At 40.3% G+C, this 15,081-nt stretch overlaps 1 protein-coding gene across 2 annotated transcripts in view; it reads left to right on the top strand.

Moving 5' to 3' along the window:
• The window catches only part of LOC139562391 (pro-neuregulin-3, membrane-bound isoform), a 421,017-nt gene that overhangs the window by 389,919 nt on the left and 16,017 nt on the right, over window positions 1–15,081 (top strand). For both annotated transcript variants that reach the window (XM_071380085.1, XM_071380084.1), the window contains exons 5-7: window positions 2,000–2,102; window positions 3,312–3,438; window positions 14,036–14,151. In XM_071380085.1, the coding sequence (XP_071236186.1) occupies window positions 2,000–2,102; window positions 3,312–3,438; window positions 14,036–14,151 (346 nt within the window). The remainder of the gene's footprint in view (window positions 1–1,999; window positions 2,103–3,311; window positions 3,439–14,035; window positions 14,152–15,081) is intronic.

The raw sequence follows: 15,081 nt of genomic DNA, 5'->3' as shown, positions 1-15,081 counted from the left end.
TGTAATCATTACTGCATGGTTCTACAATTGTCCTGTTAAACCACATGACTAATTTGTTATTTCAATTGGAAAGAAAACAAATACGACCTTGTACCCTTACAAATACACATCATATTTGTAATTTAGGTCATATGATTTATTCAGAACCAGAGCGGATTCTGAATCAGTGAACCAGAGCACAGGGGTTCGTTTACTGTGGCTACAACTTCATGTACTGTAGGCCGCCCTTGACCTTGACAACACATTGTTAATTACCTCCAAACGGGGCTTGTATACAGCATTTATGACGTGCATCAGAGGAACAGAGTAAAACCTTTTCCCATTAGTGTATCATCATGGTACTCTGCAGGGAGGTTGTGGGCACAGAAGATTCAGCTGTATGGACTAAAATAATACTAAAATAAATTTGCATCAAAGTAGACATCATCTCTAGCTGACACCTTTGCTTACACGTATTGTGTCAATTTAAAACTTGCACAAGAAAGTTCACAGAATTGTCCATTTAAAGACATTTTGACATTTTATTAATTGCTACATTTTGCTGACATTAGATAGTTAATCCAGAGATTCTTACCTTTGCCTCGATTCGGCAGTCTCGTCCATATCATCATGGCATTTGTAGTTATTTATGATAGCCACATTATCAGCTAATTAGCATTTCATTTTGGGGAGATAAATACTGGTGAATATATTGATAAAGACACCTTGTCCTAGAGATATTTACACGGTTATCAAAACGTCAAGCCAGGGTAAGCCTACACGAAACACAGCCCTTATTCTAAGCGTTTCTAAAATCCCCTATGGGAATAATGAATGGTGGACAAACGATTGGAACCATTTCCTTGTTTGAACGCTAGGTTTTATGGGTATTATGAATCATACTGTGGTATTCTATTAACAGTGAGGTTGTTTTGTAGCATGTGAGGCGTCACTGGGAGTGACATGCAGGGTTAGCTGTCATGGGATTGCAAGTGCCACTTTCCTACGTCTCCCACAAGGTTCCTCTCTTCTCATAATTACAGTAAACAAGGTTATGTGATGACTCAGGCTGATTAGATACATCAAAACAGAAATACTGCCCCTTGAAACTACTGGTGGGAGGGAGGGAGGTTAATTAGCCCAGCTCTCAAGTGTTTCGGCTTCAATATTGATTTTGATAAGATAAAGTAAATGAATGTATTACTGGGCCATGTTTGGTGTGTTCTACAGTTGGCTACAAAAGCCTGGGGCTCTCCTGTTCTTCTTGGCCCAGACAGCACAACACTATAGGGCTACCTGGGTAGGAACATTTTAGAAGATGGGACCAACACTTCCATAAATACTGATTTTAAATAGAAATTGCAATACATGTATGTACAATATTCCTCATTGCCTTGCCTCATAAGCATGTTAGACATGTGGATATCAAACTGTTTTATCCTTCAACCCATGTACACCATATTGGTCAAAATGATTTAACCATTTGTCTGTTGCATGGATACAATTTTACCCTATTTTGTGGGGATTTGTGTGGTGGTTCTCCTCAAGGTCTGCTGTACCAAATATAATCTGATTGATTGCCTATTAATTCCTTTGAAGGCAACTATGATTTACTTTTTCATATGAAAAGAGACAGCTGCCATTTGTCACCCTTAATGGTGACCATTACAACTATAACTCTTATCTTCTGTTTTCAGACACGGCTGCATTACAACTAGCATCTATGACAAGGCTTTGAATCCAATGGGGCTGATGATATGACAGTGTTGTTAAGACTAACTGGGGGGTTGTTTGGTTTTACAAATGGCATGTGAAAATTAGACATGAACATTATTATTACAGTGAGTTAAGAGCAATGTTTTATTTTCTGTGGTCATCTCCTTGGAGATTTCTCTGTTTAACACTGGTTATGGGATTGTCTCTGTGGACACTAACTTCTCTCCCAGTCCTTGGATTTTCCTATTTTTGCTCTTTGTTCCTCCGTCAATGTCAGCTCTTCCGCTTCTCTTCATTTCAACAGAGAGCAAGGAGGTGTACAAGAGACAAGTGCTGTCAATCACCTGCATCGCCGTGGGGATAAGTGTTCTAGGCACGCTCTGTATGGCTCTCTACTGTCGGAACAAGTGAGTGGACATGATCACCCAGAGGATCTGATCTCAGTTCAGTTCCTACACCTAAACCAATAGAACACACCACAGGCAATTGGCTATTGATCTAGTTTCAGTTGACACTCCGTGTCAAATACAGGTGAAGGATCTTCATTTTATCACCCTGTTGTTGCAGGAAATGTCTAACTTCGAGTGCATTCAAGGCTTAAAAATTCTTCAAAAGTTTGTAATTTCCACCTAAAAATGTCTAACAAAAAATGTAGCAATCATTAATTATAATCCACACAATAATTCACACTTCCTTTTGCTGCAGAATTATTTTCCTGCTGTGAGAAACTGGTAAAATGAAGATCCTACACCTCTAGCCTACTATAAGAATACGGATTCACAGTTGTATCCCTCCAAATAACGTTATGTTTAACTTCATATTTATCATCTCCAGCACCACTCCAACATCAACATACACTGTATGTGAAAATGGCGTGTTTCTATGTTTTGTGGAAAAAAAGATAAGTGTTTCAAATGACATCATCAGTGTGCATTGTGATATTAACCAATTATGAGAAGGAATTGCCTACTAATGGTCTACTAAGTGGTTGATGATGTCTTGGAAACACTGATCTTCCTCTATCTTTTTTACTACAAAACCTAGAAATGCAGCATTTTCACATATGTTGATGTTGAGGTGGTGCTAGAAATAATAAATATGAAGTAACATTTTTATTTTATTTCCATTTAATACATTTCCATACTTTTTTGCATTAGGATAGCTCTTGGCAGTTTGTTTTATTGTATCGGTATAGGCCCTACACACATTAATTGTGTACGCATGTTGTACATTCTGTTAACGCCTGAAAGGACCTGTCTATAATCATCCAGAATGCTGGGTCAAACATCCAAGCTGTGATGGCAAACTGTCATTCAGGGTTTAAGGAACAGACAGCCCTGTGATAAATTCATTGTAATTTCATAGGGTCTGTAATATAACGATGTGAGTGAGTGAGCAGTCTGACAACAAGATAATCGGATCAAACCATGATCTAGAGCCATTTGGAATTCATCTAAAATGGAGTTAGAGCACATGAACATATCAGCTCCATCAGAGCCCCTCAGTATACACTTCCTCACTACAACAACTAGGGGTAGATAGGTACAGAGTGGGGTTAAAGGTCAAGGCAATGCTGGGGTTTAGTTAACATGCCATGGACATGTACTCCCCCTCAGGAGACGCAGGGAAAAACTCCAGGCCCACTTGAAAGAGAGTCGCAGCCTGAAGAACTACAGCGCCAATGCCTCTGCCCTGGAGTCCAAACCCAGCCTGAGGCCTAACACGGGCCTGCAGCTGCAGAATGTGAGTATACTGGGTGGATTGTCCCCTTCCTCTGCATCCTTCACTCTAAAGACATGTATCTAGGGTGACTGATCATGCTGTTGGCTTACATCTCATAACCATTCCACTGTTCCAAAGACATGGATGTCGATTATGGCAGCCCCCCACACCTCTCTGATTCAGAGGAGTTGGGTTAAATGCGGAAGACACATTTCAGTTGAGTGCATTCAGGTATCCCCCTTTCCCTTTCCCATTTATGCATAATGTCTTTGTCATGCAGAGCTGTTGGAGATATGTTGTTCACTCATGGGTGCAGCAGCAATCAGTCTACATTGGAGATTGGCATGATAAACAACTGCCTGTCCTATGCCACCCCCATCCACCCAAACCGAACTGTTTAGAGTTAACACTGTTAGCACAGAAGTCTTTGAGAGAACACTGCTCAGTCATTCGGGACCCCGGGCTGGTTATTGTTGTATTCATCATATGCTCTGACGACAGATCTATCTCAGACACAGCCTATCAGAGCTGTTTGCATGGCAAACACCGCGTTCATTTGGATGTCAGTCAAAGTTAGTGCCTGTGCACCAGAGAGGGATAGGGATGTGAGGGTAACACACACCACTGCAGCTAGTTATAAAGTCATTGTTTTAATGTGATACGAGTCATTGCACCAATGTAGCCAGCACACATTAGAGTCCTGCATTGGGTCGGATACCCACGGTTCCTCGCGGGTGAGCAGCAATAGAATCAGCTGCCGGGTAGATTGTGAACATTCTTTCCACCCGTGGGTCGGCTCGCGGTTCAGAACAATTACATTGTAAGTTGGAAACAATTTAAATCCAGATAATACTCTTCTAAATAACCCAGGAGCTTGTTGGTTTGCATTGTGTTGTGAATTTCATTCTGTGAGGCAGACATAAGGCTGTCAGAACACACACGCATTGAGAGTGTGTGGAGCCCGGAACTGTCCCTTATTTGTGTGGTGCTAAAATTTTATAATTTGTCCATGCATCCATGTTCCCATTCCCCAAGTGAGAATACGACACATTGCAAAGTTTACGTTCTCTGGATAGCCTAGCTCATGCAAAAATGGCTAACGTTGGTCGAGCAGCCCAGGTGACAGACCCAGGTCATTAGTGGTAAAGTTCCTGAGGTTCCAGAACAAGGTGGCTATTCTGGAGAGAGCCAAGAACCTGAGAGGAACCAACATCTTCCTCAATGAGGTCTTCTCTGAAGCTGTGCGCCAGAGGCGAAAATAACTGATCCCAGTCATGAAGGCTGCCAGAGAGCGTGGGGACATTGCTTACATCCGCTACAACAGGCTCATTGTCCACCCACCCACCCAAAAGCCTGGAAGGGGTGAGGGACTAGCTCCAGCCCTGCATCACACACACGCACACACACACTCACTTTTCTTGCTTTATTCAATATTATTATCTCTGGGAAACTACCCAGAAAAGGGCTAAAGATAGCCCATATTGATATATGAAGAGTTTATTTCCAAAACACTATATCCACCAATTTTTCACGTTTGTGTTTTTTCATCAGAAATGATTGCTTATGTGCATAGTGGTGTTGTGGGTACTGCAGAACCCCCTGAATAATAAAAACATTATAATATTGATTCATTTATTTCCACAAAAAGTTGTGCACTGGGCCTACTAGTCAAGACAGCCATCTGTAGCACGGACAAAACAAATAAAATGCGCGCGCCCCCACCCCCAAAACATCTTCCCATAGCTATGCTTATGGGTATCTTCATGTGTGTGTAAAATGTTACTGTTTTCAGAAATTGTATTCATAGATTTTAGATTTGTTTTTTAGCAAAACGCTATACAGTATATCCATTGCTTAGCTGGAATGGAATGTTTGTGTACTGTATATTTGACTATGATATGTTGTTGTCTCACCTAGCTATCTTAAGATGAATGCACTTACTGTAAGTCGCTCTGGATAAGAGCATCTGCTAAATTACTAAAATGTCAAATATAAACGTTTTACATACAGATCTCATATTGTTGTATTGATTTTTTAATGATTTTTTATATTGAACATCATTTGTACATACATTTTTTGTGTTTTTAATTACCGATCCTTGACTTTGGCAATGTCATTTACAAAATAGCCTCCAACACTCTACTCAGCAAAGTGGATGCAGTCTATCACAGTGCCATCCGTTTTGTCACCAAAGCACCATATACTACCCACCACTGCGACCTGTATGCTCTCGTTGGCTGGTCCTTGCTACATATTCGTCTATAAGTCTTTGCTAGGTAAAGCTCCGCCTTATCTCAGCTCACTGGTCACCAAAGCAACACCCACACGTAGCACGTGCTCCAGCAGGTATATTTCACAAGTCCTCCCAAAAGCCAACACCTAATTTGGCCGCCTTTCCTTCCAGTTCTCTGCTGCCAATGACTGAAACGAATTGCAAAAATCACTGATGTTGGAGACTTATATCTCCCTCACTAACTTTAAGCATCAGCTATCTGAGCAGCTTACCGATCGCTGCAGCTGTACATAGCCCATCTGTAAATAGTCCATCCAACCAACTACCTACCTCATCCCCATATTTGTTTTTGTTTTCTGCTCTTTTTCACACCAGTATTTCTACTTGCACATCCTCATCTGCACATATATCACTCCAGTGTAAATTGCTAAAGTGTAATTACTTCGCCACTATTGGCCGATTTATTGCCTTACCTCCTTACATCATTTGCACACACTGTATACACATTTTTATATTGTGTTATTGACTGTACGTTTGTTTATCCCATGTGTAACTCTGTGTTGTTTTTGTCGCACTGCTTTGCTTAATCTTGGCCAGGTCGCAGTTGTAAATGAGAACTTGTTCTCAACTGGCCTATCTGGTTAAATAAAGGTGAATTAAAAAAATAAAAAACATTTGACTGTGTAAAACAGCAATACTACTTATTTATCTGAGAGGGAGGCAGATATATAACATTTAGCAAAAAAAACATGATTATTTGTCTCTCTGAAATGAAACCATCACGTGAAAGATTTTAAACAAATACATGTCTGTCATTGAACAAACGCATGCCATGATTACATAGTGGGGGGGGGGAACACACCGATCTCTCTCAAAATGTATATATATATATATATATATATTTATATAATATAAAGTATGATTGAAAAAAAGCTTTGGAATACTTTAAATGAAATTATGGGCAGAAAGACTAATTCATCTCCATATTTCATTGAATCAGAAGGCTCATTCATTTTTAAAAAACGGTTGATATTGGCAATTATTTTAATGACTATTTCATTGGCAAAGTAGACAAATTTAGAAATTAAATGCCAACAGTAATCTGTGAGCCATGATAATCATGAATAAAATACCTAATAAAGAAAGAAAAACATTGCAATTTTGAATTATGTAAAGTAAGTGTGGGAAGGGTGGGGAAATTGTTGTTCATCAATAATGAGAAACCACCTCATATTGACAACTTAGATGGAAAGCTACTGAGGATGGTAGCAGACTATATTGCCACTCCTGTTTGTCATATCTTTCATCTGAGCCTGGAGAAAAGTGATTGTCCTCAGACCTGGAGTGAAGCTAAAGTCATTCCGCTACCCTTTACTTGTTCTAACAGCCGACCAATCAGCTTACTGACGGCTCTTAGCAAACTTTTGGAGAAAATGGTGTTTGACCGGATACAATGCTATTTCTCTGTAAATAAACTAACAACATACAGTACTTTCAGCATGCTTATAGAGAAGGGCACTCAACATGTACTGCATTGACACAAATTATTGATTATTGGCTGAAAGAAATTGATAATAAGAAGATTGTGGGAGCTGTATTGTTCGACTTCAGTGCAGCCCTTGATATTATTGACCATAATCTGTTATTGACAAAACATATGTGTTATGGGTTTACGTCCTCTGCCATATCATGGCTATCTATCCAATAGAACAGAGGCTGTTATTTAATGGAAGCTTCTCTATTGTAAAACATGTCAAGTGTAGAGACTAAACTTCTTGTTGTCACCTTAGACTGTAAATTGTAAGTTGCTTTAAAAACAAATAAAACAACACTTTACAGCATAATGCCTCACCTCATCTGACCTAATGAACTCTTAGGCACATGTATATGTACTGATGTATGGGTAATTGTCAGCAATGGGTTTAACTGTCAGTAGGACCTTTTTTCTGTTATTAAATTTGTGAAGTTCAAAATGAAATCAAATGAAATCAAATTGTATTTGTCACATGCGCCGCATACAACAGGTGTAGATGTCACGATCGTCGTAAGAACATTCGGACCAAAGCGCAGCGTGATATGGGTTCCACATATTTATTGAAGTGAAACGCACAAAACAATAAAGAGCAAACTACAAGTGAAGCTATGAGTGCTCACAGTCAACTACACAAAAACAAGATCCCACAAAACACAGTGGGGAAATGACTGCCTAAATATGATCCCCAATCAGAGACCACGATAAACAGCTGCCTCTGATTGGGAACCATACCAGGCCAACATAGAAATAAAAAAAATAGATTACCCACCCTAGTCACACCCCGACCTAACCAAAATAGAGAATAAAAAGGCTCTCTATGGCCAGGGCGTGACAGTAGACCTTACAGTGAAATGCTTACTTACAGGCCCCTAACCAACAATGCAGTTTAAAAAAATACGAATAAGAATATGAAATAAAAGGAACAAGTAGATAAACAGCAGCAGTAAAATAACAATAGCCAGACGATATACAGGGGTACAGGTACAGAGTCAATGTGCGGAGGCACCGAAGTTCAGTCCTTGACCTGTTCTTGTCTATTGATGTTCTGTATTATGTCATGTTTTATGTTTGTGTGGACCCCAGGAAGAGTAGCTGCTGCTTGGGGATCTGAATAAAATACTATATAAGTAAGTATAAGTAATACTATATAGTACTATATAAGTACTATATAAGTAAAATAAGTAAAATAAAGGTTATGATAAGGGAATAGTCTACACTATCACTGTCAAAAAGGTGCTCCGTGAGTGAAATCCCCAGTTTCAAAGGACAACAACGTGGTAGATGGTTACACAGCCTGCAAGCACGGAAGTCTATTTGTTTTTGATAATGCAGTTAATTATCAGTTAATTATTACATTAATTCAGACTTTCGTTCATTAGACCATACGCAGGCCATGTAAAGTGTAAACCGGTGCGGCTCGTAAAAGTTTGAGTAGTCTACTAAATAAATGTAGCCTAGTTTTTGCAGCCTATATTCAATTCTGGAAATAGTTTTAATTGAAAGGTATTGTTTTTTTTATGTTGGCTATAGGCTTTCATTAGGTAAGAAGGCCAATTAAAAGGCAATTTTTCTCAAAGCGATTTCAGTGACGCATCACATTTAGAAAATACTGTTCTTAATTAATGGCATAGTTTCCTTTTATCAACATTTTGAATAGACATGCAGAAAAATGTATTCGTACAATTAATATTTCTGGCTACCAGGTGGCGCAGCGTTCAAAGGCACTCCATCTCAGTGCAAGAGGCGTCACTGCAGTCCCTGGTTCAAATCCAGGCTGCATCACATCTGGCCGTGATTGGGAGTCCCATAGGGCGGCGCACAATTGGCCCAGCGTCGTCAGGGTTTGGCCGGGGTAGGTCCGTCTTTGTAAAGAAGAATTTGTTCTTAACTGACTTGCATAGTTAAATAAAGGTAAAATAAATCAATAAAAAAAAAAAATATATATACAGGTAAGGGGAATAGTAATAATAGACTAACAATAATAATTACAAATCAAGTGTACTACTCTGGAGTCATAAAAACAATTAAATACATTTATGTAATATGACATGTAACGGTTCGGCTCTCGGAACAATTCCAAGCGGTGGGTCTGTCCTGATGTCGAGTATCGGGTGGGGCTCGGAATTGATGTAGCGCACATGGGGTGGGTGTGGTTGATGTGGCGCACATGGGGTTGGTGTGGCTCCGAAAAAATCTGACCCTTGCAGGACTGTAGTACACATATGAAGTACTGTATCTTGTTACAGAATCCTGGTATTACTATGTTGATTTTGGATTAAACTCGATACTATTGTCATTTGTTTTAAAGGTTCAATGCAGCCGTTTTTATCTAAATATCAGTATGAAGTACCTTACTGTGATTGTTTGCCATTAAAATGGTCAAAAAGACACAATAATAGCTTATTAACAAAGAGCAATTTCTCAAGCAATAATTTTGCTAGGACTGTCTGGGATTGGTCTGACTGGGGAGGGGGAAACTGAAAGCTTGCTTTTATTGGCAGAGAGGTTTGGTATTCTCTTTCTTATTGGTCTATTAACTAATTTACCGCCTGGTGATGTCACAAGACAGGCCAAAACTCCATCCCACCAAAGCAGGCTGAAATTTCAGTCGGCCTTTTCAAACAGCTCCTACACTAAAAGGGCATTATCATAATTTTCACAATTTTGCAGTATTATTCCAACCTCATAGTGTGGAAATGTGTATATATACATAAAACACAGGAAATCACATTTTTGACTGCACTGGGCCTTTAATAACAGAACATGTCTGTTCTGTTGACAATGCATCTTTCTAGACTGTTTTATTTCCTCTGGAGTCTATTGGGAACTTATGCTAATGCGGGCTATTTGTTTCTTTTGTGCCTACCCACACATATATTGATATAGATTTTTATCTGCAAGCTATCGGTTACCAGGATTTCAAAAATGGCTGCCTGCGCTGGGGGGTGGGGTGGTGGAGTCAGTGATAGTATCACACACACACACACACACACACCTCTACTCCCTTTAACCCCCTACTCATTGTCAAATGATACAATTGCTCTAGCGTCTCGCAGTCTGTTTTTAAATCAATTGTGACCAAAGCTGCCCTTTTCTTCCTACCTGCAGCAGCACTCTGTGGAGGTGCTATGCTTCATGATGGCTCACCCCTCGCTTCATGATGGCTCACCACTCGCTTCATGATGGCTCACCCCTCGCTTCGTGATGGCTCACCCCTCGCTTCGTGATGGCTCATCCCTCGCTTCGTGATGGCTCATCCCTCGCTTCATGATGGCTCACCCCTCAGGCTACAGCATTCTGCTAGGGGAAGAAAATAAATGGTCCTGACGACATCTTCGCACAAAACAAGTCCTAAATGCTGGTTCTGCTCTGGGTGGTGTGCAGATGAAACCCGCAGGCGGATGGCGGCCCTATCTCTCCTAGATTAAAACATCCATTACACTACCACGCTCCCCGCTGTGCCATAACAGCCACAGCCGCGGCATCAACACGCAGGCCTCGCAACATATATTACGTGTTGCATAACCCCTCTCTTATTGAGATGAATACCTGGGTTGATTTCATGAAGCAGTGTTGTGGTATTTGGCTCTGTGCAAAGATTCTGATTGGTTCTTAAAAGGAGCAAAGCCTCTGATTGGTTCTTAAAAGAAGCAAAGCTACTGGACTGACTGCAGCACACATCTGCTGCCTATTTTATCCACTGGATTAGTTGTAGAGAAAAGCATATTGGTATTGGGTGAGCAGGCTTGTGTATAGACTGTCCTAATTAACAGTATATTTGTTGTGAGTATCCTGTACTCTATTTGCGGGTTTTCAGTCAGGATGCATAACAAATTAACTTTAACCTTATGACCCTAGACTTTGCTTCAGTTACATCACACATATAGACATTATTCAATTCTGCATCATCAGGAGTTAATTAGTAATGCCATCCATCCAGTGTTAATTGATCCTTCTCCAGTGTGATTTATTCCACCCTCTTAGTAAAGTTTACGGCACATTCCGTACCCCTGTGCAACAGCTAACTTTACATATTTTTTTCACATCTGGGAATAATTAATTAATGTTCTCTGCCAGGCTAAATATGAATTAGCGATTTGCTTAACATCTACATGGTGGAGTGTGTCAAGACGTTTCAGCCCGCAAGCACCTGATGACAGAGCAGGATACAGGAAGCTGAGTGATGAGTGGCAGGGCGACAGAGTGGCAGCTTAAAAAGAGGTGCAGTGTTGTTGTGGATGGCTGGTGGAAGTCTGGAAGTCCTGTTTTGGTGGATTACTGGGGAGGTGAAGTGTGTCTGCTGCCATGTCTGGATCTCTTTTAAAATCTTTAAAACCATGAGTTTCTCTCTCTTTTCCGAAGCAGACATTCTGCAACTCTTCCTTGTGTAGTTGTAATACCCCGAAGCTCTTTCTATTTTGCTGTCTTGTACTTGAAATAAGAAATATCATAGTCCCATTGTGTGAGAGTGTGTCACATTTTCTCATGCATCCTCATTTCTTTTCTCCCTATCTAGTCTCTAGATTTCTGTCAGTAATTGAAATGATATAACACTTTATTAGCACCAACTTGAAAATAAATATTGCATAAACTGTACAACAAAACACTAATTTGACATGATTAATCCAAAATCACATTTGAATTATAGTAACTTTTTCAATCTGGCTGCATGAATTTAATGTTGTGTATTTGAAAGCCATACCTCCTTGTTAATGCTGCGATGAATGTATCAGCATTGATTAGTTACCAGGTAGAAGTCAAGGATCCATATGAGTCCAAGGTCCAAGTATACAAAAGTAAGATCAGCTCAGGACGAGGAACAGACAGCAAGAGTCTAGCTAATAAGCTCACTATCCTGCTTCACTTAGTCAGGACTGATGCGGTTTCACTATCAAAAGGACAAAGTCAGCCTTGGCAGCAGTGGACAGGAAGAGGGTAGACAGGAAGAGGGCACAGTATTAGGCACCATAGATGGACAGGAAGGGGGTAGACAGGAAGAGGGCACAGTATTAGGCACCATGGATGGACAGGAAGAGGGTACAGTAGACAGGAAGAGGGCACAGTATTAGGAACCATAGATGTAATGTAAAAAGAATGAGAAAGCCATAGAAGATCTGCAGGAAATTCTTGAAGGTCACTTTCTTGCTGTTCAGAAACTGTTTTGAAAGGGTCCTTGAAGTCAAGAAACTTCAAGTGCTCTCTTTAATAGTGACTTTAGTAGACCTACATGTTACAGGTCTCTCATGTTGATCATGCCAATGTGCACACTGGAGATTTTAAAAACCCCTATGCCCTGTCTAAGCCGGGTGTGGGGGTTCTACTAAGCTAACGTATGGAATTGTTTTAAGAAGGTCATACCAAGGATCGTTTAGTTATTTGATTTGGAATTTGAAACACTGGATTTGGGCTTACTGCTATTAGCCCATAGAAACACATTGAATAACAGATTCACTACATGGAAAAAACAGATAATGGCCCCCAAAAAGCTAAAGGAAGTTTGTTCTTAAGTGTCCATCCTATATCTGATATATGAAAGATCTGGATTTTTTATTTTTAAGTGTTGACACGTATTTAACTGCTTATTTTTGGCACTAAACTATCTCCATATATACTTCCATAAATGTGTTTAACTGGTACCAGGGGGCCTTCAGACGAGTCTTGTGAGGCTTGTGGGCGTCTTTCCATAGAGGGGTCATAATAATTTGGACGCTACAGACGTTTTTGTGAGAAGACGGATTTTCGGGATGTCTCACGACCTGACAAAGACAGCTCTAGCACTGCCACCTTTCACCGCAGATGCAGAAGCACGACATCGGCAGATGTGGTGGACTGATATCATTAGTTTAAACTGACGGATTTGTATTAGACTCTAGTGGGTTAAAATATGGTTCAGAGGCATATGTAGTCTTAACATTAAGGACTCATCCAGTTCTCGGTTGAAACAACTCCAATAGCCTTCTCTGTAATTCTTAAAGTCCTGTCTGCATGTACTGTTAAATGAGCTTGCCAACAAGTTAACCTGGTAGGATGCATGAGTGCATCTATTTAACCCTGATTCTTACACCCATATTGGCACCATTTATATTTGAACTAGTAATATTTCAATTGTGTCAGCGAATTCATTATTGCAGCTTTATTATCTGTAATGCATTATTGCTCGCAGTGTGAGGAATTACCATTAAATGATGCTCACGCTCCAGGCTTTGGACAACAACAGTAAAATCTGAGAAATTACTTAATATCATCTTATCTTGGATTAATGCATGGTTCCTGGTGTAGGGCTGCACATGCCATCATGGATTGTGGTACCAGAAACTTCCTTGGGTTAATCTGCTGTCTGTCCGGGAATAGTGTCCAATTATACTGACTCTGCTCCTCTACACCAATCCTTTATCAACTATCTGCACTCCTCTGCTACACTTGAGATGTATAGCTCTACTGCTCTTTCACACCCTCTTCCGTTCTCACTCATTGACACAGTAAAATAGAAGGAGGAGTGGAATAGATAGGGAGCAGGAAGGCCGTTGAAATTCCTGTCATCATTCTTCTCTTGTCATGCAACGGTCTACCTCACGCTGTGGCGCTCAAAGGGCGAAGGTGTGTGAGCATACTGAGTTATGTATACCAGTAATATTCATCTTTAGATGTGACTCCAAAGGAACATGACCATTCCATACTGAAAATGTGTGCTTTAGCTATCTGCATAGTTAAAACTTAATTGTATTGTATGCATAAACATGCAATATGATCAGTATAATCGATATGTGCCGTATAATCAATATGATCCGTGTAATGCAGTTGTAGGTTATAACCTGCACATGAGTACAATTACATCTTTGTTGATTTTTCAGTATTGTAAGAGGTCCTCCCAGCCACATGAGGGAGCTGTCTGGGAGTCCAGCTTTGCCCAGTGCAACGCCACCCCTACCAACAACTCCAGAGGTCCAGGCAGAGAAAAACATTACAGGTATGATTTCCTCACATAGAACTCAGTTGCCTGAATGATGAACACTTCTCTGTGGAAGTTCAATGTCCCTTACAGTAATTCACTGAGACGCAGTGAAGAGAGAAAATGAATTAACCACATTACAGCGCAGCCTAAGATCATTTTAGATTTATTGAATGCTTTAAACAAAGAATGAGACTAATTACAATTGGTGATAAACATGTTAATGTGCATATCTGTAACCGGGCTGAACATGCCAGCGAAGAGTCAGAGATCTGACTCCAACCACATGCCATGTTCTTTAAGAGACAATTGCTGTATTACAATGAGTTCATTTCCACATTGTAGAATACTGTGCTAATGGAAAGCTCTGTTGTGGCTTAACTCTTTATACTACATTAGCGTCCTGGAAGACCACATATATACTGTGGGTTATAGATGTATAACTCTGTGGACTTACATTACCCGAAAGCCCATATGATTCAAATGTGATTCTATGTGATTTTTTATGTGATTCTAAGTCGTGATTCTATGGGTCTTTTATGGCAACAGCCTGGCATGTGAATCCCATGTAATGGAACAGCGAGAGCTATATCTCTGGGAACAGCTAGTCTTCGCATTACAATGAAGTCCAATCACAGTCAAGCTGATCTCTCTCTCACTCAGAAGCCCGATATCCATCATTAACTTCTCAGTGGTATTTCCTGCTTTCGTATTCCACTTGTATTCAGTGAGCTGCATGTGAGCTGGGACCCAGGGAATGCTATTGACTTCACATGATTTCAGGAGTAGGGAAACCACACTCACTCATATAGCATTGTGAATTTCCCCAGCCACCAACCTGCCTGCATAATTACAAGGACATTATGGTGGCTATAGAGATCCACCTTTCCTTGTCAGAGAGTGTGTGTGTGTGTGTGTGTGTGTGTGTGTGTGTGTGTGTGTGTGTGT

This window comes from Salvelinus alpinus, chromosome 32, assembly GCF_045679555.1.
Source record: "Salvelinus alpinus chromosome 32, SLU_Salpinus.1, whole genome shotgun sequence".
Taxonomy (NCBI): Eukaryota; Metazoa; Chordata; class Actinopteri; order Salmoniformes; family Salmonidae; genus Salvelinus; species Salvelinus alpinus.
This window is presented reverse-complemented; position numbering and strand designations above follow the sequence as displayed.